Raw genomic sequence first — 27,612 nt, 5'->3', positions numbered from 1 at the left:
GGTTGAACAACTTAAATAAAAGGCAGAAAATTTAGATTATGTTTGATTGGGACAGAAATGTCTTGCAACAGGCTGTCTATTGACCCCTCAGAGAGTTGTTGCAAGTGTTCTTCAATGTGTAGTAAGATTTTTTTCCACTTTTAAGGCTTCACTGTAAAAATTGAAATAAATGTTTCTATGTTTTAGCTATCAGCCTGAAAAATCTGTTTGGAAAAATTTCAAAGGCATTACAGTTACATCTAAACCAGCCCTAAGATTTTTCAAAAGTGGCATTGATGATATTGAAACTGAAACTGCTTTTGCTGTAATAGAGGTAACAAATTTTATTATGCTTATCAAAACATTTCTTATGGTAACTCTGAAAACTTTGTATTATCTTATATAAATTTTAAACATACTAGATTCAATCCATGATCAGTCAAGCAGGTGAGACATTTCAGTGTATGTACTCTTGTTATCTTTTATTAGCTCACCTGGCCTAAAAGGCCATGTGAGCTTTTCTCATCACTTGGCGTCCGTCGTCGTCGACGTCGTCGTCATCGTCGTCGTCTGTCGTCGTTAACAATTTTTCAAACATCTTCTCCTCTGAAACTACTGAATGGATTTGAATGAAACTTAACATGATTGTTCCTTAGTATATCCTGCACAAAATGTGCGCTTCGATTTTTGATCCGTCAAAAAACATGGCCGCCGTTACTTAAAATAGAACATAGGGGTCAAATGCAGTTTTTGGCTTATATCTCAAAAACGAAAGCATTTAGAGCAAATCTGACATGGAGTAAAAATGTTCATTAGGTCAAGATCTATCAGCCCTGAAATTTTCAGATGAATCAAACAAACCATTGTTGGGTTGCTGCCACTTAATTGGTAATTTTAAGGAAATTTTGCAGTTTTTGGTCATTATCTTGAATATTATTATAGATAAACTGTAAACAGCAAAAAAGATCAGCAAAGTAAAATCTACAAATAAGTTAATATGACCAAAATTGTCAATTGACCCCTTAAGGGGTTATTGTCCTTTAATGACAATTTTTCACAATTTGTTCATCATATTTGCTAACTTTAAAAAATCTTCTCCTCTGAAACTACTGAATGGATTTGGTTAAAACTTAGCATGATTGTTCCTTAGATTATCCTGCACAAAGTGTGTTCTTTGATTTTTGATCCGTCAAAAAACATGGCCGCCGTTACTTAAAATAGAACATAGGGGTCAAATGCAGTTTTTGGCTTATATCTCAAAAACGAAAGCATTTAGAGCAAATCTGACATGGAGTAAAAATGTTCATTAGGTCAAGATCTATCAGCCCTGAAATTTTCAGATGAATCAAACAAACCATTGTTGGGTTGCTGCCACTTAATTGGTAATTTTAAGGAAATTTTGCAGTTTTTGGTCGTTATCTTGAATATTATTATAGATAAAGATAAACTGTAAACAGCAAAAAAGATCAGCAAAGTAAGATCTACAAATAAGTTAATATGACCAAAATTGTCAATTGACCCCTTAAGGGGTTATTGTCCTTTAATGACAATTTTTCACAATTTGTTCATCATATTTGCTAACTTTAAAAAATCTTCTCCTCTGAAACTACTGAATGGATTTGGTTAAAACTTAGCATGATTGTTCCTTAGATTATCCTGCACAAAGTGTGTGCTTTGATTTTTGATCCGTCAAAAAACATGGCCGCCGTTACTTAAAATAGAACATAGGGGTCAAATGCAGTTTTTGGCTTATATCTCAAAAACGAAAGCATTTAGAGCAAATCTGACATGGAGTAAAAATGTTCATTAGGTCAAGATCTATCAGCTCTGAAATTTTCAGATGAATCAAACAAACCATTGTTGGGTTGCTGCCACTTAATTGGTAATTTTAAGGAAATTTTGCAGTTTTTGGTCATTATCTTGAATATTATTATAGATAAAGATAAACTGTAAACAACAAAAAAGATCAGCAAAGTAAGATCTACAAATAAGTTAATATGACCAAAATTATCAATTGACCCCTTAAGGGGTTATTGTCCTTTAATGACAATTTTTCACAATTTGTTCATCATATTTGCTAACTTTAAAAAATCTTCTACTCTGAAACTACTGAATGGATTTGGTTAAAACTTAGCATGGTTGTTCCTTAGATTATCCTGCACAAAGTGTGTTCTTTGATTTTTGAACCGTCAAAAAACATGGCCGCCATTACTTAAAATAGAACATAGGGGTCAAACGCAGTTTTTGGCTTATATCTCAAAAACGAAAGCATTAAGAGCAAATCTGACATGGAGTAAAAATGTTCATTAGGTCAATATCTATCAGCCCTGAAATTTTCAGATGAATCAAACATCCAATTGTTGGGTTGCTGCCACTTAATTGGTAATTTTAAGGAAATTTTGCAGTTTTTGGTCATTATCTTGAATATTATTATAGATAAAGATAAACTGTAAACAGCAAATATGATCAGCAAAGTAAGATCTACAAATAAGTCAATTTGACCAAAATTGTCAATTGACCTCTTTAGGAGTTATTGCCCTTTAAAGACTTTTTTCACAATTTGTTCATCATGTTGACTTACTTTAAAAAATCTTCTCTTATGAAACTGCTGTATCAATTTCAGCCAAACTTAGGCTAAATGAGTTTCAGAGTTTCAGAGTATCTAGTATAAATTTTATATTTCATTTCCTTGTATGTCAAGAAACATAGCTCCTATGGCTAAAATAGAACATAGGAGAAAATGATTTTTTTTTGCTTTTGAAGAAAATAGGACGATTCAAAGAACATTTAAATAAATTGAAAAGCCAAAATAATCATTGATGAGAGATTAAACCAAAAAAATTCAGGTGAGCGATTCAGGCTCTTGAGAGCCTCTTGTTTTTATTTCTACCTCCTTTCTGGCAGACCTGGAGGTTTAAAAAAAAGGGGGTGGAAAATATGAGCAGTAAAAAATGATACTAAAACATTGAAATATTCATTCAGGGTTAATCATGATGAACAATATCATATTGAATATTGATTTGAAGGATGAACTCATCATCTAAAAACAAATTTAGCCCCTGCCCTAAAAGTTTCTGCATGGAAATCATGAAAATAACTACTCAAGAAAATGGAAATGCTTACAGAATTTTTAAACTGATTGCCATGGTTGGTGCAATTCGAAAAAATGAGACTATATCTAGACTGTTTTACAATTTGATTATGTTCAAAGATGTTTATGATTTTTATACTCCACAAAAAGAATGCGTTTGCTTATTGCTATCATGTTGGCATTGTCGGTTGACAGATTGGTTTCCGGACAATAACTTTAGTTTAAGTGTATGGATCACTATGAAACTTTATCAAAAGGTTCAATACCAGAAAAGGAAGGTTGGGATTGTTTTTGGGGGTAATGGTCCAAATCGTTTGGGAATTAAGGGCCAAAAACAAGCATTTTTCTGGTTTCCGGACAATAACTTGTGAATAAATTTTTTGATTGCTTTGGAATTTTACCACAAGGTTCAATACCACAACTTATAAGGTTGGGATTGTTTTTGGGGTAATTACCAAAACCGTTCAGGAATGAGGGGCCAAAAAGGGGCCAAATACAAGCATTTTTCTAGTTTTCAGACAATAACTTGTGTGAAAGTTGTATGGATATCTCTAAATTAACACATGACATAGGCAAAATCTCTTTGATCTGTCTGTGCTATAATCTGGATAATGCACAGCTCAGGTGTGCATTAACTACCGCATTTATACTGCACAGTTCAAATGTACTTTAAGCAAAGGCATTTTCCCTCCTATTTGTTAAAAGTCATTTCTATCTGTTGATTCCATTGCTACTACAGATATTTACCATTCTCCATTTTGTAAGATTTATCAAGTGCATGAATGTATCTATACTCTTTCATACCTGTACTTGGTAAAACATCAAAATAAGAGACAATATATAACAAATGTAGTAGCATTAAAATCAACACTGTTCTGGTGGTCATTACCCGACTAAAAAAAAAACGCAATTTGTCTACTCAATTTTTTTATTTTTTTTTACAACATTCAATGTCATTTCAAAATAACACATAAACTTAAAATTCAGTACTTGACAATGTGAAAATCAATGATCAAACTATTTCTTGAAAAAAATGTCCTGTATCAAAAAGTTATTAAGTACTTCGACAACAATATAAAAATCCAGAAAAATATCCTATAAAAATCCAGAAAATTAACCCAGTAATCATACGTATATACATTCCCATGTACTGCCAAAAAAATTAAGACAACGATTGAATTTGACAATTCAAAAGTTCACGGCTTTGATACAAAATTGAAAACACAATTTTGGAAAGAACTATTGCTTGGCAGTCCACAAGATTTTTCTGTGGGTTTTGATTCCTTTATTCTCAGAATTATTCTGTTTAGGTAGAATTTCAAGATTATTCTTTTCATGATTGGAGATGTCATTTCTGAAAACCTGGAATCTTGTTCCTCTTCCAACGGTTTTTCTTCCTGAAATAAAAAAGATAAAATGTAATTATTAATATCACTTACTTGTAATTCATTTTATATATTCATGCATATAAATTAAACATTTTTGATGAAACTATCTATCCAATTAATTGTATTAAGGATGTACTTAGGTGAGGTTTTGGAATTTGTGTCAAACGTTTGGACTCCTTTGTGTTTTTCCATACAATACAATGTTAAATATTTTGCCCCATAACATCCATTTATTTTTTCATATTAGACTTAATAGAGCTCTCATAAAAGGTCATTTACAAAAATTTTAGAAGATTTTTGATTTTCTTTCTTTTGTTTTGAGAGCCAAATAATACCAATGCAAATATAAGGTAAAAGTCCGAGTCAGCCTTTTCCCGCCATATTTTAAATCTCAAATATCTCGAAAAGGAGGTCCATAACCTATCAATATTTTTAACTTATCTTTATCCTTAATTGAGGCTCTACCAGCTTAAAGTATCAATTTTATTTCTTAATTTATTAATTTTTACCTTACTTCACCTAAGAACATCCTTAATGTAACAATATTCAATAATTCTTAATGTCATCTTCAAAATAATTCTTTGCTTATACAGTACAATTCATTGGTTTAACATTTGTTTTTTGAATAACGTCCAGTGGCAAATATTTCATCTATATTCAGTGCGCGAACAATTTAACAAATATAACCGTTTGTTCCACAAATAATAAACACTAAAAGTAAATTTCCTTTATTACAGATTGTTTTTAAATAATGTAAAAACCTGCAAAAATAAGTCGGACAACCCCCTCCCCCTTTTTTACGTACACTAACACTTGTGTACAAATATTTTGATACAATATTCTTAATTTAATGTTTAAAATTAATACATTTGCTTATACAGTATCTTAATAATACAGAAACCTGCGAACAAAAGACGACCCCCCCTTTTTTTGCTGTCAAACGTAGCACCCCAAGATTGGCAAGAACCCTACATCAATATTCTATCACGTTCCCACTTGACAGTTTATTTCCAAAAGACTTACATGAATGCTTTGAACATCCTCTCCATTTTCCGGAGGTACATAAAACCAGTAATCTATATCCAATATCAGATCAAATGTTGACTGACTGTCGATGAAATCACCAGCTGCTGCATTCTCGTTGATCAAATTACATGGAAAATCTCCAAAAACGTTGTCTATATTAACATTTTTATATCCATGTCGTCCTCCAATTTTTAAAGGAACTGTGACAATAACATATATGGTCGTCCGACAGCTCTGGGGAAAATACGTCCATTTTTTATTCTTGATAAGCAGACAATGAAGTTTCGCAGGAAATTTGTTCACGTAATGTGTTAAAACAGTTAGTGACCAATCAAATCGGTATATGTTATTTAACCTGCACGGTCGGGATGACCCTTTAACCCAAACTCCTTCGTCGTTAGGGTTATATAGGGTCACCCGAGCCGTGCAGGTTAAATCACATATACTGATTTGCTTGTTCAATAACTATAACATTGTACCACATTTTACAAAATTTCAAAAATTGGGGGGTGGGCAAATTTTTTTCTTCTTCAAGATTTACGAAAATTGGGGGGGGGGCAAATTTTTGAAGGGGGGGCAATTTTTTTTTTTTTAATTTTTTTTTTCAAATCTTAGGTTTTTCTCACAATTTAATTTGCTATTTCTTTGTCTATAGTCTAAAACAGATATAGTAAGTATTGCACAACAGAACAGTGTATTTTGCAACAGCACATTGTATTGCACAACAGCATGAAATCTTCAATTGAAAATAAATTCAAATCATTTAACCAACTTCATGTTCTTTGACTACATTTATTCTGTGACAGAAAACCATTATGTGACAGAAAACCATTATGTGTCAAATATTTAATTAAAATCCAAACTTAGACCTGTATCAAGCTTGAATATTGTGTCCTTTTTTGCCCAAACTTTTCAGGATTGGACCTCTGCGGTCGTTTCCAGCTGCGCTCGGCGAAGCAAATTTTTTTCTTGATTGAAGTACTTTTTCGTTAAATTTAAGGTGAAACGAGATATTGATACAGACGAAATATGCAAATCTGCCCCACCAAAAAGGATGAAGAGAAGTTTGAGTTCAGGATCACAGTCTGACTCAACCAACAGTTCCCCACCAACTAGAAGACGGCAAAGAAATGGAACAAGCACTTTAGCTGATAAAGTGAAAGGGCAACATGCTGGCGAATTACTATTAGATCTGCATTCAATTCAAAAAAAAAGATTTAGTAATTGCTCAGAATATTACATGCCGGGTATGATTGTTGATGGAACAGGGGTAAATATCGTATATATATATATTTTCTGAAAAAAATGTATTTAATGATTCTGGTTAAAGCCTTCCACTAATTATATGACTGCAAAATTTTGACAACCGTATGGTATGGCGAAGTTGTCGTCTTCCGAAGACATTTGGTTTTCAGACAATAACTTGAGTGAAAGTGTATGGATCTATATGAAATTCTACCACAAGGTTCCATACCACAAAAGGAATTTTGGGATTTTGGGAGTTATTGTCCTTACTGATTAGGAATAAGGGGTCAAAAAGGGGCCAAAAACCAGCATTCTTGTTTCAGGACAATAACTTGTGTATTTGTATATGGATCTCTATGAAATTGTACCATAAGGTTCCACATCTTTAAAGGAAGGTTGGGATTGATTTTGGGAGTTATGGCCCAAACTGTCTTGAATTAATATCCAAAAACAAGGATTTTCTGGTTTCCTGACAATAAATTGAGTGTGAGACATCATCTCCTCTGAAATTACTGGGCCAAATTTAACGAAACTTGGCCACAATCATCATTAGGGTATCTTGTTTAAAAAACTATGTCTAATGACTCTGCCTGTCAACAAACATGGCTACATGGCTAAAAATAGAACATAGGGGTAACATGCAAGTTATGTCTATTATCTTGAAAACTGCTATGAAAAGAGAAAATCTGAAAATGTTGAGAATGTTGAGATCTACCTGGTCCATTTAAGTCAAAACTGTCAGATGACTTCTTATAGGAGTTTTAGCCCTTAAATGTCAAATTTTATCTTTTTTTATCTTTTTATGCCCCACCTACGATAGTAGAGGGGCATTATGTTTTCTGGTCTGTGCATCCGTTCGTTCGTTCGTCCGTCCGTCTGTTCGTTCGTTCGTTCGTTCGTCCGTCTGTCCCGCTTCAGGTTAAAGTTTTTGGTCAAGGTAGTTTTTGATGAAGTTGAAGTCCAATCAACTTGAAACTTAGTACATATGTTCCTTATGATATGATCTTTCTAATTTTAAAGCCAAATTAAACTTTTGACCCCAATTTCACGGTCCACTGAACATAGAAAATGAAAGTGCATGTTTCAGGTTAAAGTTTTTCAGGTTAAAGTTTTTGGTCAAGGTAGTTTTTGATGAAGTTGAAGTCCAATCAACTTGAAACTTAGTACACATGTTCCTTATGATATGATCTTTCTAATTTTAAAGCCAAATTAAACTTTTGACCCCAATTTCATGGTCCACTGAACATAGAAAATGAAAGTGCATGTTTCAGGTTAAAGTTTTTCAGGTTAAAGTTTTTGGTCAAGGTAGTTTTTGATGAAGTTGAAGTCCAATCAACTTGAAACTTAGTACACATGTTCCTTATGATATGATCTTTCTAATTTTAAAGCCAAATTAAACTTTTGACCCCAATTTCACGGTCCACTGAACATAGAAAATGAAAGTGCATGTTTCAGGTTAAAGTTTTTCAGGTTAAAGTTTTTGGTCAAGGTAGTTTTTGATGAAGTTGAAGTCCAATCAACTTGAAACTTAGTACACATGTTCCTTATGATATGATCTTTCTAATTTTAAAGCCAAATTAAACTTTTGACCCCAATTTCACTGTCCACTGAACATAGAAAATGAAAGTGCATGTTTCAGGTTAAAGTTTTTGGTCAAGGTAGTTTTTGATGAAGTTGAAGTCCAATCAACTTGAAACTTAGTACACATGTTCCCTATGATATTATCTTTCTAATTTTAATGCCTAATTATATTTTTTATCCAATTTCATGGTCCATTGAACATGGAAAATGATAGTGTGAGTGGGGCATCCGTGTACTTTGGACACATTCTTGTTTTTCTATTATTTTAAAAACTTTAACAGAAACAGAAAAATTTTTATTAAGAAAAATTATCAAGACAAGATCTACAAATAAGTCAAACCTGGCTGAAATCATCAGACGAATCCTTATTGGAGTAATTGCCCTTTAATGACGATTTTTCCCAATTTTTTGCATTCTTGCCTATTATCATGACTATTTTGAAAGCTATAACATGTATAATAGATAGATAGAAACTTTATATAGAAAAAATTATCAGCAAGACAAGATCTACAAATAAGCCATCATGGCTGAAATCTTTAGTCGACTCATTATTGGAGTTATTTCCCTTTAAAGATATTTTACCATTTGTTTTAGTTTTTATCTATTATCTTGAAAAGTTTACAAGATACAAATGTAGATAGAAACTCTCAAAAACCAAAAATGATCAGCAGGACAATATCTACAAATATGTCAACATTACTGAAATTGTCAGTTAACTCTTTATAGAGTCATTGCTCTTTCATGATGAATTTTACCAAAAAATGGCTATTTTTGAAGATGCAGGTGAGAGACACAGGCTCTCTAGAGCCTCTATTTTTTTTTCTCTTATTTTGTGTGTTATTGTTGATAGTTTTGGAATGGAGACAGATTTTTGCCCCTTTATTTTTGTCTATTATTGGATATTAGTGGATTATAGAAAAGATACCATTCACCCTTCAAGCTTATGATGTCTTTTTAATGAACCAAAGCTTATCTACATATCTCCTTTACAGAGACATCCCAGGTTGTGAGTTACCAAAATTTTCAATTCCCTCTGCATGAAAGTGCATGTAGCTTTCAAAAATTACTTATTTCATAAATATAATTCAGAATAAACTGTGCACTGATTTTGTTTACAAATATATGATATTAAGAAATAATTCTTTTATTTCATGCTCTGCTCATTTTGACATTGGTAGGCATAATAGTTTTAAATATCTTCATATTGAGCCTTTGTGTTAGAATTATTTCAGTTAAAATAGGAAAATTCAGGACTTTTTATGTCCCATTTATGGGCATTATGTTTTTCAGTCTGTGCGTCCGTTGTTTGTCCTTTCGTCCGTCAGGTTATTTTTTTTTATCTAGGTAGTTTTTGATGAAGTTGAAGTCCAATCAACTTGAAACTTAGTACACATGTTCCCTATGATATGATCTTTCTAATTATAATCTGTCTGTCCATATTTCTTGTAAGCACAACTTCTAAACAAATGGACAGATGATGATAAAACTTTACACAGTCTGACAGTTGCAGTACACAACCTGAGGATGTGCATGAAGGAAAATAATTCTGGTCCGAAATATTTAAAGGGAGATAATTGATTTAAATTAATTTAATATTGCAATATATATGTGGTAACAGGTATTGTAAGCGCAACTCCCCTTTGACGTCTTGATCAATATTGATGAAACTTTACACAATTGCAGAACACAACCTGAGAATGTGCATGAATTTTCCCTCACCCGATAGGCAGCCATTTCGATTTGATGATGCAATAAAGTCCTGGAAAAACAACTGTTTTACAACTTGTAAGTGCAATAATACAAATCATGCAAATAGACTTACTTTTTAAACATGATTAAAAATTTGATTGAATTTCATAACCAACAACCCCACAAAAGTGTCCATTTTGAGCTCCATTCTAATTCTAAACACAACTTACATTGCAAATGAAATTGTGACCTCAAGTACATGAACCCAATGTTTTATTGGAATTAGAACATGGCTTTGTTTTGTCACTTCTTATTACACCACATATATGCACTGCGTTTGTGCGCCAAACATTTTTTAGCATGACTTCCTATAACATGAACAGAGCCAAAATAGATGAAATTTTTTATCTGAAATTTTTTGTCATTTTATTTGAATTACTAGCAATAAAGGTTTATTTTCATAGAATTTATTGATGTGTTAACTTAACCTTTCACTCATAAACTTAACATTGAGTCCTTTGAATTTTATACTGTCTGTGAGTGTTGTTCAAGTGTACACATAAAAAACTCCTTCCAAATAACCTTTTTGGCTCACCTGGCCCATAGGGCCAAGTAAGCTTTTCTCATCACTTGGCGTCCGTCGTCCGTCGTCGTTAACTTTTACAAAAATCTTCTCCTCTGAAACTACTGGGCCAAATTTAACCAAAGTTGGTCACAATCATCATTAGGGTATCTAGTTTAAAAAATGTGTTCGGTGACCCGGCCAACCAACCAAGATGGCCGCCATGGCTAAAAATAGAACATAGGGGTAAAATGCAGTTTTTGGCTTATAACTCAAAAACCCCTAAAATGATAATTTTAAGGAAATTTCACTGTTTTTGGTTATTATCTTGAATATTATTATAGATAGAGATAAACTGTAAACAGCAATGATGTTAAGCATAGTAAGATTTACAAATAAGTCAACATGACCGAAATGGTCAATTGACCCCTTTAGGAGTTATTGCCCTTTATAGTCAATTTTTAACCATTTTTCGTAAATCTTAGTAATCTTTTACAAAAATCTTCTCCTCTGAAACTACTGGGCCAAATTAATCCAAACTTGGCCACAATCATCATTGGGGTATCTAGTTTAAAAAATGTGTGGTGTGACCCTGCCAACCAACCAAGATGGCCGCCACGGCTATAAATAGAACATATGGGTCAAATGTAGATTTTGGCTTATAACTCAAAAACAAAAGCATTTAGAGCAAATCTGACACGAAGTAATATTGTTCATCAGGTCAAGGTCTATCTGCCCTGAAATTTTCAGATGAATCGGACATTTCGTTGTTGGGTTGCTGCCCCTGAAATGGTAATTTTAAGGAAATTTTGCTGTTTTTGGTTATTATCTTGAATATTATTATAGATAGAGATAAACTGTAAACAGCAAAAATGTTCAGCAAAGTAAGATCTACAAATAAGTCAACATGACCAAAATGGTCAGTTGACCACTTTAGGAGTTATTGCCCTTTATAGTCAATTTTTAACCATTTTTAGCTCACCTGACCTAAAAGGCCATGTGAGCTTTTCTCATCACTTGGCGTCCGTCGTCGTCGTCGTCGTCGTCGTCGTCTTTAACAATTTTTCAAACATCTTCTCCTCTGAAACTACTGAATGGATTTGAATGAAACTTCAAATGATTGTTCCTTAGATTATCCTGCACAAAGTGTGTGCTTCGATTTTTGATCCGTCAAAAAACATGGCAGCCGTTACTTAAAATAGAACATAGAGGTCAAATGCAGTTTTTATACGACCGCAAAATTTGAAAAATTTTTCGTCGTATATTGCTATCACGTTGGCGTCGTCGTCGGCGTCGTCGTCGGCGTCCGAATACTTTTAGTTTTCGCACTCTAACTTTAGTAAGAGTGAATGGAAATCTATGAAATTTTAACACAAGGTTTATGACCACAAAAGGAAGGTTGGTATTGATTTTGGGAGTTTTGGTCCCAACATTTTAGGAATTAGGGGCCAAAAAGGGCCCAAATAAGCATTTTCTTGGTTTTCGCACTATAACTTCAGTTTAAGTTAATAGAAATCTATGAAATTTTGACACAAGGTTTATGACCACAAAAGAACGGTTGGGATTGATTTTGGGAGTTTTGGTTTCAACAGTTTAGGAATAAGGGGCCAAAAAAGGGCCCAAATAAGCATTATTCTTGGTTTTCGCACAATAACTTTAGTTTAAGTAAATAGAAATCAATGAAATTTAAACACAATGTTAATGACTACAAAAGGAAGGTTGGTATTGATTATGGGAGTTTAGGTCCCAACAGTTTAGGAATTAGGGGCCAAAAAGGGACCCAAATAAGCATTTTTCTTGGTTTTCGCACCATAACGTTAGTATAAGTAAATAGAAATCTATGAAATTTAAACACAAGGTTTATGACCATAAAAGGAAGGTTGGTATTGATTTTGGGAGTTTTGGTCCCAACAGAATAAGGGGCCCAAAGGGTCCAAAATTAAACTTTGTTTGATTTCATCAAAATTGAATAATTGGGGTTCTTTGATATGCCGAATCTAACTGTCATAACTGTGTATGTAGATTCTTAACTTTTGGTCCCGTTTTCAAATTGGTCTACATTAAGGTCCAAAGGGTCCAAAATTAAACTTAGTTTGATTTTGACAAAAAATGAATCAGTTAGGTTCTTTGATATGCTGAATCTAAAAATGTACTTAGATTCTTGATTATTGGCCCAGTTTTCAAGTTGGTCCAAATCGGGGTCCAAAATTAAACTTTGTTTGACTTCATCAAAAATTGAATAAATGGGGTTCTTTGATATACCAAATCTAACTGTGTATGTAGATTCTTCATTTTTGGTCCTGTTTTCAAATTGGTCTACACTAAAGTCCAAAGGGTCCAAAATTAAACTTAGTATGATTTTAACAAAAATTGAAATCTTGGGGTTCTTTGATATGCTGAATCCAAAAATGTACTTAGATTTTTAACCGGATTTTTGTGACAAAAATGTCGGTTATTGATTTGGGGATGTACGGCGGGCGGGCGGGCGGGCGGGCGGGCGGCAATCAAATGTTGTCCGTGCATTAACTCATGAACCGTTCAACCAAAGCTTTTAAAATTTTAATATGTTATTACTGACAACTATTCGAAGGTCAAGTTCAATAATGGCGATTTTGACTTTTACCGTTCAGGAGTTATGGTTCTTGAAAGATTGAAAAATGGAGTTGTCCGTGCATTTACGCATGAACTGTTCTACGAAAGCTTCCCAAATTTTAATATGTTGTTACTTATGAAAGAATGGAGGTCAAGTTCAATAATGACGAATTTGACTTTTACCGTTCAGGAGTTATGGTTCTTGAAAGATTGAAAAATGGAGTTTCCAGTCGTGTCCGTGCATTTATGCATGAACTGTTCTACCAAAGCTTCCGAAATTTTAATATGCTGTTACTGATGACAAAATGGAGGTCAAGTTCAATAATGACGATTTTGACTTTTACCGTTCAGGAGTTATGGTTCTTGTTTATTATGGGCCCAGTTTTCAAGTTGGTCCAAATCAGGATCTAAAATTATTATATTAAGTATTGTGCAATAGCAAGTCTTTTCAATTGCACAGTATTGCGCAATGGCAAGAAATATCTAATTGCACAATATTGTGAAATAGCAAATTTTTTTTTAATTAGAGTTATCTTTCTTTGTCCAGAATAGTAAGCAAGAAATATCTAATTGCAAAATATTGTGCAATAGCAAGATTTTTTTTTAATTGGAGTTATCTTTCTTTGTCCAGAATCAACTTAAATCTTTGTTATATACAATATACAATGTATATTCACTTTTTACTACCAACTGATAAATTAAAATAATCTTTACCATTCAGTGATAACAAGCAGTTTTTTTACATCTTAATATTTTATGATGTATTTAAATGAGTAGTTATTGTTGCAAACTCCATTAGAAATTTTAATTGAGATTAGTTTTGGAATAAGGGAAAGGGGGATGTGATTAAAAAAATTGGGTTCAATTTTTCTCATTTGAAATTTCATAAATAAAAAAGAAAATTTCTTCAAACATTTTTTTGAGAGGATTAATATTCAACAGCATAGTGAATTGCTCTAAGAGAAAACAAAAATTTTAAGTTCATTAGAACACATTCATTCTGTGTCAGAAACCTATGCTGTGTCAACTATTTAATCACAATCCAAATTTAGAGCTGAATCCAGCTTGAATGTTGTGTCCATACTTGCCCCAACCGTTCAGGGTTCAACCTCTGCGGTCGTATAAAGCTACGCCCTGCGGAGCATCTGGTTGGCTTATATCTCAAAAACGGAAGCATTTAGAGCAAATCTGACATGGGGTAAAAATGTTCATTAGGTCAAGATCTATCAGCCCAGAAATTTTCAGATGAATCAAACAAACCATTGTTGGGTTGCTGCCACTTAATTGGTAATTTTAAGGAAATTTTGCAGTTTTTGGTCATTATCTTGAATATTATTATAGATGAAGATAAACTGTAAACAGCAAAAATGATCAGCAAAGTAAGATCTACAAATAGATTAATATGACCAAATTTGTCAATTGACCCCTTAAGGGGTAAATGTCCTTTAATGACAATTTTTCACAATTTGTTCATCATATTTGCTAACTTTAAAAAATCTTCTCCTCTGAAACTACTGAATGAATTTGGATGAAACTTAGCATGATAGTTCCTTAGATTATCCTGCACAAAGTGTGTGCTTCAATTTTCGATCCGTCAAAAAACATGGCCGCCCTTACTTTAAATAGAACATAGGGGTCAAATGCAGTTTTTGGCTTATATCTCAAAAACGAAAGCATTTAGAGTAAATCTGACATGGGGTAAAAATGTTCATTAGGTCAAGATCTATCAGCCCTGAAATTTTCAGATGAATCAAACAACCCATTGTTCGGTTGCTGTCACTTAATTGGTAATTTTAAGGAAATTTTGCAGTTTTTGGTCATTATCTTGAATATTATTATAGATAAAGATAAACTGTAAACAGCAAAAATTATCAGCAAAGTAAGATCTACAAATAAGTTAATATGACCAAAATTGTCAATTGACCCCTTAAGGGGTTATTGTCCTTTAATGACAATTTTTCACAATTTGTTCATCATATTTGCATACTTTAAAAAATCTTCTCCTCTAAAACTACTCAACCAAATTCAACCAAACTTCATTTGAATGATCAGTAGGGTATTTAAAATAAAGTTTGTGTTTTATTTTCTATTTCGTCAAAAAACATGGCCGAAGGCATTGTTTACCAGGTGAGCGATTCAGGCTCTTGAGAGCCTCTTGTTCGTAAATCTTAGTAATCTTTTAGAAAAATCTTCTCCTCTGAAACTACTAGGCCAAATTTAACTAAACTTGGCCATAATCATTATTGGGGTATCTAGTTTAAAAAATGTGTCCGGTGCCCTGCCCAACCAACCAAGATGGCCGCCATGGCTAAAAATAGAACATAGGGGTAAAATGCAGTTTTTGGCTTATAACTCAAATAGATAAGATAGAGATAAACAGTAAACAGCAATAATGTTCAGCAAAGTAAGGTTTACAAATGAGTCAACACGACCAATATGGTCAGTTGACCTGTTTAGGAGTTTATTGCCCTTCAAAGTCAATTTTTAGCTCACCTGGCCCAAAGGGCCAAGTGAGCTTTTCCCATCACTTGGCGTCCGTCGTCTGGCGTCCAGCGTTGTTAACTTTTACAAAAATCTTCTCTGAAACTACTGGGCCAAATCAAACCAATCTTGGCCACAATCATCATTCGGGTATCTAGTTTAAAAATGTGTCCGGTGACCTGGCCAACCATCCAAGATGGCCGCCATGTCTAAAAATAGACCATAGGGGTAAAATGCAGTTTTTGGCTTTTAACTCAAAAACCAAAACATTTTTAGCAAATCTGACATTAAGTTAAACTGTTTAACAGGTCAAGATCTACCTGCCCTGAAATTTTCAGATGAATCAGACGACCCGTTATTGGGTTGCTGCCCCTGAATTAGTAATTTTTAGGAAATTTTGCTGTTTTTGGTTATTATCTTGAATATTATTATAGATAGAGATGAACTGTAAACAGCAAAAATGTTCAGCAAAGTAAGATTTACAAATAAGTCAACATGACCGAAATGGTCAGTTGACCCCTTTAGGAGTTATGGCCCTTTATAGTCAATTTTTAACCATTTTCCGTAAATCTTAGTTATCTTTTACAAAAATCTTCTCCTCTGAAACTACTGGGCCAAATTTAACCAAACATGGCCAAAATCATCATTAAGGTATTTAATTCAAAAATTGTGTCCCGTGACCCGCTAACCAACCAAGATGGCCGCCATGGCTAAAAATAGAACATAGGGGTAAAATGCAGTTTTTAGCTTATAATTCAAAAACCAAAGCATTTAGAGCAAATTTGACATAGGTTAAATGATTTATCAGGTCAAGATCTATCTGCCCTGAAATTTTCAGATGAATCAGACAACCGATTGTTAGGTTGCTGCCTCTGAATTGGTTATTTTAAGGAAATTTTGCTGTTTTTGGTTATTATCATGAATATTATTATAGATAGAGATAAACTGTAAGCAGCAAAAATGTTCAGCAAAGTAAGATTTACAAATAAGTCAACATGACCAAAGTGGTCAGGTGACCCCTTTAGGAGTTATGGCCCTTTATGGTAAATTTTTAACCATTTTCCGTAAATCTTAGTTATCTTTTACAAAAATATTCTCCTCTGAAACTACTGGGCCAAATTTAACCAAACATGGCCAGTTTTGCTGTTTTTGGTTATTATCTTGAATATTATTATAGATAGAGATAAACTGTAAACAGCAATAATGTTCAGCAAAGTAAGATCTACAAATAAGTCAACATGACCAAAATGGTCAGTTGACCTCTTTAGGAGTTATTGCCCTTTATAGTCAATTTTTAACCATTTTTCTTAAAATTTGAAGATTTTCAATAACATTTTCCACAGAAAGTACTGTTATAGATAGAGATAATTGTAAGCAGCAAGAATGTTTAGTAAAGTAAGATCTACAAACACATCACCATCACCAAAACATAATTTTGTCATGAATCCATCTGTGTCCATTGTTTAATATTCACATAGACCAAGGTGAGCGACACAGGCTCTTTAGAGCCTCTAGTTAACAATTTTCATAAAATTTGTAAATTTTTATTAACATTTTCCACTGAAACTACTAAGCCAAGTTTATTATAGATATAGATAATTGTAAGCAGCAAGACTGTTTAGTAAAGTAAGATGTACAAACACATCACATCACCAAAACACAATTTTGTCACGAATCCATCTGCTTCCTTTGTTTAATATTCACATAGACCAAGGTGAGCGACACAGGCTCTTTAGAGCCTCTAGTTTCCAATGATACCACATAGTAAGGATGGTTTTGTTACTAGGATCCCAAAGGGCCAAGTGAGCTATTCTCATCACTTTGCGTCCGTCGTCGTTAACTTTTACAAAAATCTTCTCCTCTGAAACTAATGGGCCAAATTAAACCAAACTTGGCCACAATCATCATTAGGGTATCTTGTTTAAAAATTGTGTCCGGTGACCCAGCTAACCAACCAAGATGGCCGCCATGGCTAAAAATAGAACATAGCGGTAAAATGCAGTTTTTGGCTCATAACTCAAAAACCAAAGCATTTAAAGCAAATCTGACACGGAGTTAAATTGTTAATCAGGTCAAGATATATAAAATTTCAGATGAATCGAACAACCCGTTGTTGGGTTGCTGCCTCTGAATTGGTAATTTTAAGGAAATTTTGCTGTTTTTGGTTGTTATCTTGAATATTATTGATAGAGATAAACAGTAAACAGCAATAATGTTCAGCAAAGTAAGGTTTACAAATGAGTCAACACGACCAATATGGTCAGTTGACCTGTTTAGGAGTTTATTGCCCTTCAAAGTCAATTTTTAGCTCACCTGGCCCAAAGATGAATCAGACAACCGATTGTTAGGTTGCTGCCTCTGAATTGGTTATTTTAAGGAAATTTTGCTGTTTTTGGTTATTATCATGAATATTATTATAGATAGAGATAAACTGTAAGCAGCAAAAATGTTCAGCAAAGTAAGATTTACAAATAAGTCAACATGACCAAAGTGGTCAGGTGACCCCTTTAGGAGTTATGGCCCTTTATGGTAAATTTTTAACCATTTTCCGTAAATCTTAGTTATCTTTTACAAAAATATTCTCCTCTGAAACTACTGGGCCAAATTTAACCAAACATGGCCAAAATCATTATTAGGGTATTTAGTTTAAAAATTGTGTCCGGTGACCCAGCTAACCAACCAAGATGGCCGCCATGGCTAAAAATAGAACATAGCGGTAAAATGCAGTTTTTGGCTCATAACTCAAAAACCAAAGCATTTAAAGCAAATCTGACACGGAGTTAAATTGTTAATCAGGTCAAGATATACCTGCCCTGAAATTTTCAGATGAATCAGACAACCCGTTGTTGGGTTGCTGCCCCTGAATTGGTAATTTTAAGGAAATGTTGCTGTTTTTGGTTATTACCTTGAATATTATTATAGATAGAGATAAACTGTAAACTGCAATAATGTTCAGCATAGTAAGATTTACAAATAAGTCAACATGACCAAAATGGTCAGTTGACCCCTTTAGGAGTTATTGCCCTTTATAGTCAATTTTTAACAATTTTCATAAAACTTGTAAATTTTTACTACTGTGGATTCATTTTTATTCGTGGTATACCAATTTTCGTGGGTTTCGTGGGTCACAGCGAACCACGAATTTAAGAATTCAACGAAGAATAATCCCGAGAAATGTGTATGGAGTCGGATGTTTATTTCCGGTTATGTTAAGCAGTTCTAGTATAGTGTTGATTAGCGATAAACATTGTAACATAACACGTGTTTTTTTATTGAAAGAAGATACAAGTATTTTGATTAAATCTATAATAAATATATCGAATATCAGTGATGATTTACTTTTTGAAATTGATTAAAACTGTTCATGGAAAATAACTGCAAGTTGTTAATTACCGTGTCATAGTTTGGTTTACCAGTGATTAAAAATCAATAGGATTAAGTACGGGTATATTGCCCGTAGGTAATATTGTTTATGACAGGAACATTTATTTTCACACCTTATACTTATATCACTATTTATTATATCGTGATTAGGGAAATGAGCTTTCAATCATAAAGTTTTGAATGCCTTATAGAATTCAGACAAGAATTTATTAATTGTAAAACAAACAAATAATTAGTTGTCGCTGTCCATTATTGTAATCGAAGTTATCAATGAACACTTTAAACTAGAATGACCAAGCGAGGATTTTGACAATTCAAAACTTTTTCAATGAATTCCTTGTTTTATTATTGATCAAACCAAGGAGGTTATATGATCTCATAAATCAAAAAGAAATCCACGAATTACGTATCTAATTTTTTGTTGTTGTAATCAGCGATCCACGAATTTACGTATACCACGAAATGCCTTTTTTTCTCTATCCACGAAAATTGATACCCACGAAAATAAATGAATCCACAGTAACATTTTCCACTGAAACTTCTGGGCCAAGTTCAATATAGATAAAAATAATTGTTAGCCGCAAGAATGTTCAGTAAAGTAAGATGTACATACACATCACCATCAACAAAACAAAATTTTGTCATGAATCCATCTGTGTCCTTTTTTTAATATTCACATAGACCAAGGTGAGCGACACAGGCTCTTTAGAGCCTCTAGTTCCTAAATCTTAGTAATCTTTTACAAAAATCTTCTCCTCTGAAACTACTGGGCCAAATTAATCCAAACTTGGCCACAATCATATTTGGGATATCTTGTTTAAAAATGTGTGGCGTGACCCGGTCAACCATCCAAGATGGCCGCCATGGCTAAAAATAGAAAATAGGGGTAAAATGCAGTTTTTGGCTTATAACTCAAAAACCAAACCATTTAGAGCAAATCTGACATCGGTAAAAGTGTTTATCAGGTCAAGATCTATCTGTCCTGAAATTTTCAGATGAATCGGACAACCTGTTGTTGGGTTGCTGCCCCTGAATTGGTAATTTTAAGGAAATTTTGCTGTTTTTGGTTATTATCTTGAATATTATTATAGATAGAGATAAACTGTAAACAGCAATAATGTTCAGCAAAGTAAGATTTACAAATAAGTCAACATGACCAAAATGGTCAGTTGACCCCTGAAGGAGTTATTGCCCTTTATAGTCAATTTTTAACCATTTTTTCGTAAATCTTAGTAATCTTTTACAAAAATCTTCTTCTCTGAAACTACTGGGCCAAATTAAACTAAACTTGACCACAGTCATCATTGGGGTAACTTGTTTAAAAAATGTGTGACGTGACATGGCCAATCAACCGAAATGGCTGCCACGGCTAATAAGAGAACATAGGGGTAAAATGCAGTTTTTGGCTTATAACTCAAAAACCAAAGCATTAAGAGAAAATCTGACAGGGTTTAATTGTTTATCAGGTCAAGATCTATCTGCCCTGATGTTTTCACATGGATCAGATAACCCGTTGTTAGGTTACTGTCCTGAATTGGTAATTTTAAGGAAATTTTGCTGTTTTTTGTTATTATCTTGAATATTATTATAGATAGAGATACACTGTATACAGCAATAACGTTCAGCAAAATAAGATCTACAAATAAGTTTACATGACCAAAATAGTCAATTGACCCCTTAAGGAGTTATTGCCCTTTATAGTTAATTTTTAACATTTTTCATAAATTTTTGTTAATTTTTAGAAAATATTTTCCACTGTAATTACTGGGCCAAGTTCATTATAGATAGAGATAATTGTAGCAACAAGAATGTTCAGTAAAGTAAGATCTACAAACACATCACTATCACCAAAACACAATTATGTCATGAATTTATCCGTGTCCATTGTTTAATATGCACAAGACCAAGGTGAGCGACACAGGCTCTTTAGAGCCTCTAGTTTCTAGTTATTCATGTTCTAAATATTTGCTTCATTTCAGGTGTCAATCACCATGTTGGTCATATCAAGAAGTCATTATGAGAAGATTGAAAGGAATGAACCTTTGGACCCAGAAGATAAAGCTCAAATTTATGTTAGCTTTTTTTATGATTTTTTAAATCAGGCTGAAAGAAATGAACTGATGAGGGTTTTTATGATACTGAATAATATACCAGAGATTTACTCTGAACCAGATGATAATGACACAGGAAGCAGTTAGAGTGAAAGTTGTATGAATAGGTTATACCTATATTTAATATTAGAGAGGTTAGTTCAAGATCAAACTACAATATGTTTAAAGTAATGGAAAATTGTAGGAAACATGAAATTGCATCAACAGTTATAAAAATAATAATAATTAATTATTTAAAGAGGATTGACACAGATAGTCACAATAACACTTGGGCCCTCATATACAATGCAAGCAAAAACAGATGTTTACACACAGTCAATTGACAATTTTATAGTTCAATATATCATTAATAGTAAATAAAAATAAAGCAGTAAAAGAGATTCACATAATAAAAAGATAGTATTGAGAAATCTAAATAATTCATTCTAAAACCACTTACTAGCATTTTGGAGCTTATCAGGACTGTGACAAGTGTTTATAATTGATAATTTTCTTCAAAGTTTAAACTGTTTTGCATGTTACACATTTTGGTCTATTCCATAAAACTGATCCTTAAGAAACAAAAGATGTCTTCATTTTTATACGCCCGTCTTTTAGACGGGACGTATTATGGTATACCGTTGTCCGTCCGTCCGTCTGTCCGTATGTCGTCCACACTTCGGACAATAACTCAAAAACACTTTCACCAATTTCCATGAAACTTAAGTGAATTGTTTATATCTATTGACGTAAGCTCCCTTTCGGTTTTTTTTAATTTCAGATTTTAAGTTTTGGATTTTCAACACTTCGGACAATAACTCAAAAAGGCTTTCACCAATGTCCATGAAACTTTGGTGAATTGTTTATATCTATTGATGTAAGCTCCCTTTCAATTTTTATAAATTTCAGATTTTAAGTTTTGGATTAATGGGGCTTTATTCATAAAAAAAAGGAGGATTTTTAACACTTCGGACAATAACTCGAAAAGGCTTTCACCAATGTCCATGAAACTTTGTTGAATTGTTTATATCTATTGATGTAAGCTCCCTTTCAATTTTTATAAATTTCAGATTTTAAGTTTTGGATTTATGGGGCTTTATTCATAAAAAAAAGGGGGATTTTTAACACTTCGGACAATAACTCAAAAAGGCTTTCACCAATGTCCATGAAACTTTGGTGAATTGTTTATATCTATTGATGTAACAAATAATACTTAATAAAATCTGATGAAAACATAAAATTTGTAAAATCTTTAGTTCAATTTAAAACATTAAATTTCTTGTAAAAAATAGGTTCCATGAATGTCATACGTTTGTACTATTATTGAATGGTTGCAAGGATGAGAGCACATTAGCAGTCCCTGAGATACTCACTGTTCCCTGAGGCATATATCATTTTATGATAACATTTTTACTATCTAAGCTATGGATAAAAATCAAATACTGTTTTTGCATATAGGATGTTTTACTCTTGTTAAAATTGGTTGCAATTGAAATCACAAATGATACCTTAGCATTGCAGCTTTTTTATAGAGTTCGGTTTGGTGGAAGGGTTGAGCGCAATAAAGAATGTTATAAAACATAACTAGTCTACAATAGCACATAATAAGTGAACAAGTGACAACATGAAAATCCTAACATGTGACTAAATATTCCTTAAATGTTAAAGGGTGTCATTTTATGAAAAAAATAAGGAAATCAAGTCTCCTAAACATTTATCAATATAATCATCTTGTGAATATTCTAAACAATAAAAAGGTAATAATCATTATCCACCATATTAAGCACCATTTGAACAACTTTTGCATACATTTTTGTATAATTAAGTATGGATTCCTTACTGTGTTCAACAGAATCTAACTATGAGCAATATACCCCAAGAAAATTACCTTCTTTCAAACTACTATAAAATTTGGAAATCAGCCATAGAATTACTAAAACCCATAATCATATATCACTTTCCTTATATTGCATTGAAGACTTCTATGTTATATGCCAATGTTAATGATATTTGTTTTTTATGCTAAATATTGAAAAGCTGAACTAGGTTTAATCATCAGTCTCTTCTTCACTGTAATCACTGTCCTCATCATCAGAAAAATCCTCATTTTCATTCTCAGAAGAGGCCTCCTCATCACCAATGAAATCTTTATCTTCATCATCAATGAAATCCTTACTTTCATCACCTACTTCCTCATTTAGATCATAGCTTTCAGTAGAGTCACTTTCACCATCTTCACTTTCCCTGTTATCTTCTTGCTGCTCCTCATTGTCATTGTAGTCTTTTTTGCCATTTTTATACGCCCGTCGTCTTTCAAACAACGGGCGTATCATGCGCTTAAGCGCAGCCCTTTATTTGTAACTTGTACAAAAATCTTCTTCTCTGAAACTACTGGGCCAAATTTAAACTAACTTGGCCACAATCATAATTGTGAGTTTAAAAAATGTGTCCGATGACCAAAATTAGAACATAGTGGTAAAATGCAGTTTTTGCCTTATATCTTTGAAACTAAGACATTTAGGGCAAATCTTTCAAGATTTAAATGGCCATCAGAGTAAGATCTATCCCATCACAAATTTTCAGATAAATCCTACAACCCTTTGTTGGGTTGCTGCCCTAAAATTGGTAATTTTAAGGAAATTTTGCAGTTTTTGGTTATTATCTTGAAGACTATTATAGATAGAGATAAACTGTAAACAGCAATAATGTTCAGCAAAGTAAGATCTACAAATAAGTCAAATGACCAAAATTGTCAGAGAACCCCTTAAGGAGTTATTGTCCTTTATAGTCAATATTGAACAACTTTTCGTCATTTTTGTAACTTGTACAAAAATCTTCTTTTCTAAAACTATGGGCCAAATTTAACCAAACTTGGCCACAATCATTACTAGGGTATCTATTTTAAAAAAGTGTCTAATGACCCCGCCTACAAACCAAGATGGCCGACCTCAGTAAATACAGTAACAGGTGAGCGACACAGGCTCTTGAGAGCCTCTAGTTCTAGTTTCAAGACAATAAATTGTGTGTAAGTGTAAGGATCTTTCTGAAATTGTACCTCAAGGTTCCATTTCAAAAAAAGGAAGGTTGGGATTTATTTTGGCGGTGATGGCCCAAACTATTTAGGATCCATCAGAATAAGAGTTTCAGGTTAAAGTTTTTGGTCAAGGTAGTTTATCGATGAAATTGAAGTCAAATCAACTTGAAACTTAGTACACATGTTCCCTATAGTATAATCTTTCTAATTTTAATGCCATATTAGATTTTTACCCTATTTCACAGTTCCTGGAACATGGAAAATGATTGAGTGGGGCATCCGTGTACTTTGGACACATTCTTGTTGGTCCTGTTTTCAAATTGGTCTACATTAAGGTCCAAAGGGTCCAGAATTAAACTTAGTTTGATTTTAACAAAAATTGAATCCTTGGGGTTCTTTGATATGCTGAATCTAAAAATGTACTTAGATTTTTGATTATTGGCCCAGTTTTCAAGTTGGTCCAAATCGGGGTCCAAAATTAAATTTTGCTTGATTTCATCAAAAATTGAATACATTTTCTATAGAAAATTTTGTAATCTTGAGGTTACATGGTGACTAAACCTTGTACACAAATAAAATAAGGGGAGACATTTGATTGGTTAAATTCCAATGATGGTTATTTTCTTATATGCAATGAAATGTTATGTGATTTTTTTTCTATAGTACTGGACAGGATAAAAATTTACTCATGCCAAGTATTTCTTTATTTGAAACAAAGATATGTTCTGCACATTTTTTTGAAAAGTGCAAACTTAACAAAGACTAATAGGGGAAAATCAATGGTGGTATTACACCTAATATGGGAAGCTGTACATGCACCTTTGACCTTGTGAGTAATCTCATGAGTTAAAATTTCTTGCTATTTAAGTGAAATATTACAAAAAAATGAAATATTCTGAGTGAAAATTGTCTTGAAATAGAAATAGGATTACCATGATATTCAGTTGATAGTCTTTTTTTTTGGGGGGGGGGGGGGGATGGGTGTCTCCTTATCTCTTATATTCTGCTATGATAGAACATTATCCTAGGAAATACTTAAATAAATATATAGTTATAAGTACATGTAATTATTTTTAATGCTGTAACGACAAATTATTCACTAAAAGAGAAACCTTTGATGTCGACGTCTGGAACGCGGCGTAAATTTAATTTTTACGTAAGGACTTATTGAAACCTCCTTGGAGACGGTAAACATTTATATGGATTGTTCACTCTGCTAAAATGCTTCAATTACTCATTTCTTATAACATTTCTACCATAAATGAGTGAAAGTTACCCTATTATTTTTATTTATTGGCCTGAAAAGTTGAAATTTGAGGAAATAAGAGGTATAAATTGTCCAAAAGAGACCTTTTAAAGAAGACAAAGAGGTTCATTAGTGGTATTTATCTTCCTAAAATCATCTTGTGTATCATATTAAACTGTTTGTAGGCATATAAGATAGATATTTGGTCATTTATTGGTCCACACTTTATTCTATCTTGATGCGGCTTGGTTTGGATTTGTCAAAGAAATTTTGCTCGAACCGCTGTAGATGTCGTCTTTCATTATACTAGATTTTTCTCAAACTATTGAACTGATTATGTCCAAACTTGATAGATATGCTTGAAATAACCAGTATAACAAAGGAAAAAAGTTACATTGAGTTTATTGAACAATAATGTCTTCTTTAAGGGAAATTAAAATCGAATTGTCAGTCTAAGGAACATTTAAATTGCAATGATTTTGGCATTGAATTTGGAAGGTACAGAAACATATCCCAAGAGCACAAAGATTATGTAAAAAAGTGGAGTCCTAGATGACGAATTTCATTTCTTTTTGCATTGTAACAATAACATATCATTGCGTTATTCAAGACTATGTACCATTATTTCAATACCATGATGCATTTGATTAACTAAAACTCAGTCTAAACCCCATCCATGAACTTGTTTTTCATATTGGAGTCTTCATTACTATAGAACTGATGGGTCAGAACCATGTCAGACAAGCGTATGATGGCATATTTTACATAAATTTATAATTGAACTCTTAAAATATGTTCCATTGTTCTATATATTGTGTTGCATTACATTATATTACATTGTATTGCATAATTGTTTGATTGCATTGCCCGATCCTTATGGGTGTAATTTTGAAATAAAGATTATATTTATAAATAAACTGTGTTCTCACCTTTACCTACATGTAGGTCATAAATTAATTTGTTGAATGAAATCAAATTGGTAACTTCTGAAGGATACCGTAGAATGCCCACAGTAGTTTTGAGCGAGGATTTCTTGTCATGGGTTGTAATTCTGAATCCACGGGTTAGAAAAGAACCTTGTGTTAGCTTCGAATGTAGGAGATTACCTAATCTACGCTATCCGCTCTACACACTGAACAACTTAAGAATGGAATCAAATACATGTACGAGTACCGTGTAGCCAAGATAATATTGAAACATAGAACTTTTTGCTTCAACTCATCGTGATTCAGTGAGTGTATTAACATGGTTACGTGCACAGTAATTTAAAATACTTCCTTAAAAGTTCGTCTAAATACTCGCGTAACAGTTACCTTTAAGGGCATACGATACAGTTTTGATTCTATATTGAAATTTTGATGACAATTTGCATATAGGTTATTTTGATACTTGATAAATTTGAATATTTAATAAAAATATGCCTTCATGTGCTTCTTTTTAAGTAAATTGAAGTTGAGATTTCGGATAGTTGCTTAATTTCCGGATTTTAAACTCATTTTTCCTTACGACAGCTATACATAACTTTTTTTGTTTTAAAAGATAAACAAGCAAGTTAACTTACGGTCATCTTTAAAAGTGCTTGAGTCGGTTACGACCATCATCCAAAATACTATGATTGAAGTTACGACCATCACACATTTTAAGTTACGACCATCACATATTTTAAGTTACGACCATCACACATTTTAAGTTACGACCATCACATATTTTAAGTTACGACCATCACACATTTTAAGTTACGACCATCATGCTTGAATTTTTGAATGACTGGTAATAATGTATCAAATTTGGTTTCAATATCAACGCACAATCGATAAGTGTATATGAGACAAGCAGTTTGACTCAAACGAACCTTTTTACTGCACGAAAATCAGAAAAGAAAAATGATCCCTAGAGTTGTCTCCCATTTTCGGATGGTCGTAACCATAAGTTACGACGATCCGCTTACCACCAGTGCATAGGTGGATTGTTGATTAACTATTCTTTTTTTATCCTTAAGGTCATATAGCGTCTCTCTAATTCTTTATTTGTATTCTAACTTATATGCATAGAACACTTGGCCACTGCATATAGAGCAAAATAATTGAAGAAATGTTTTAGGAAAGGGAACCACTGAAGCTGGTCTGTCACCTGTTTACGATCTTATCAAGAAACGGCGTCAAATAATGTAATAGATTTTTTTTTTTATTTTAATAAAATTTAGAAGGATAGTGTAAAAGTTAAA

General features: G+C 32.9%; 1 protein-coding gene across 4 annotated transcripts in view; it reads left to right on the top strand.

The window, feature by feature from the left end:
• LOC143085270 (uncharacterized) overlaps nucleotides 1-27,612 on the top strand; it is a 49,942-nt gene that overhangs the window by 8,923 nt on the left and 13,407 nt on the right. For 2 of the 4 annotated variants that reach the window (XM_076261527.1, XM_076261545.1), the window contains exons 4-6: nucleotides 187-313; nucleotides 6,485-6,754; nucleotides 20,998-26,305. In XM_076261527.1, the coding sequence (XP_076117642.1) occupies nucleotides 187-313; nucleotides 6,485-6,754; nucleotides 20,998-21,216 (616 nt within the window). In that variant the 3' untranslated portion in view covers nucleotides 21,217-26,305. Of the gene's footprint in view, nucleotides 1-186; nucleotides 314-6,484; nucleotides 6,755-9,993; nucleotides 10,096-20,997; nucleotides 26,306-27,612 lie in introns of those variants that run through there. The other 2 variants (XR_012981291.1, XM_076261536.1) reach the window with 2 other exon arrangements.

This window comes from Mytilus galloprovincialis, chromosome 1, assembly GCF_965363235.1.
Source record: "Mytilus galloprovincialis chromosome 1, xbMytGall1.hap1.1, whole genome shotgun sequence".
Lineage (NCBI taxonomy): Eukaryota > Metazoa > Mollusca > Bivalvia > Mytilida > Mytilidae > Mytilus > Mytilus galloprovincialis.
The sequence above is the reverse complement of the archived record's forward strand: the minus strand, read 5'-3'. Positions and strand labels throughout refer to the sequence as shown.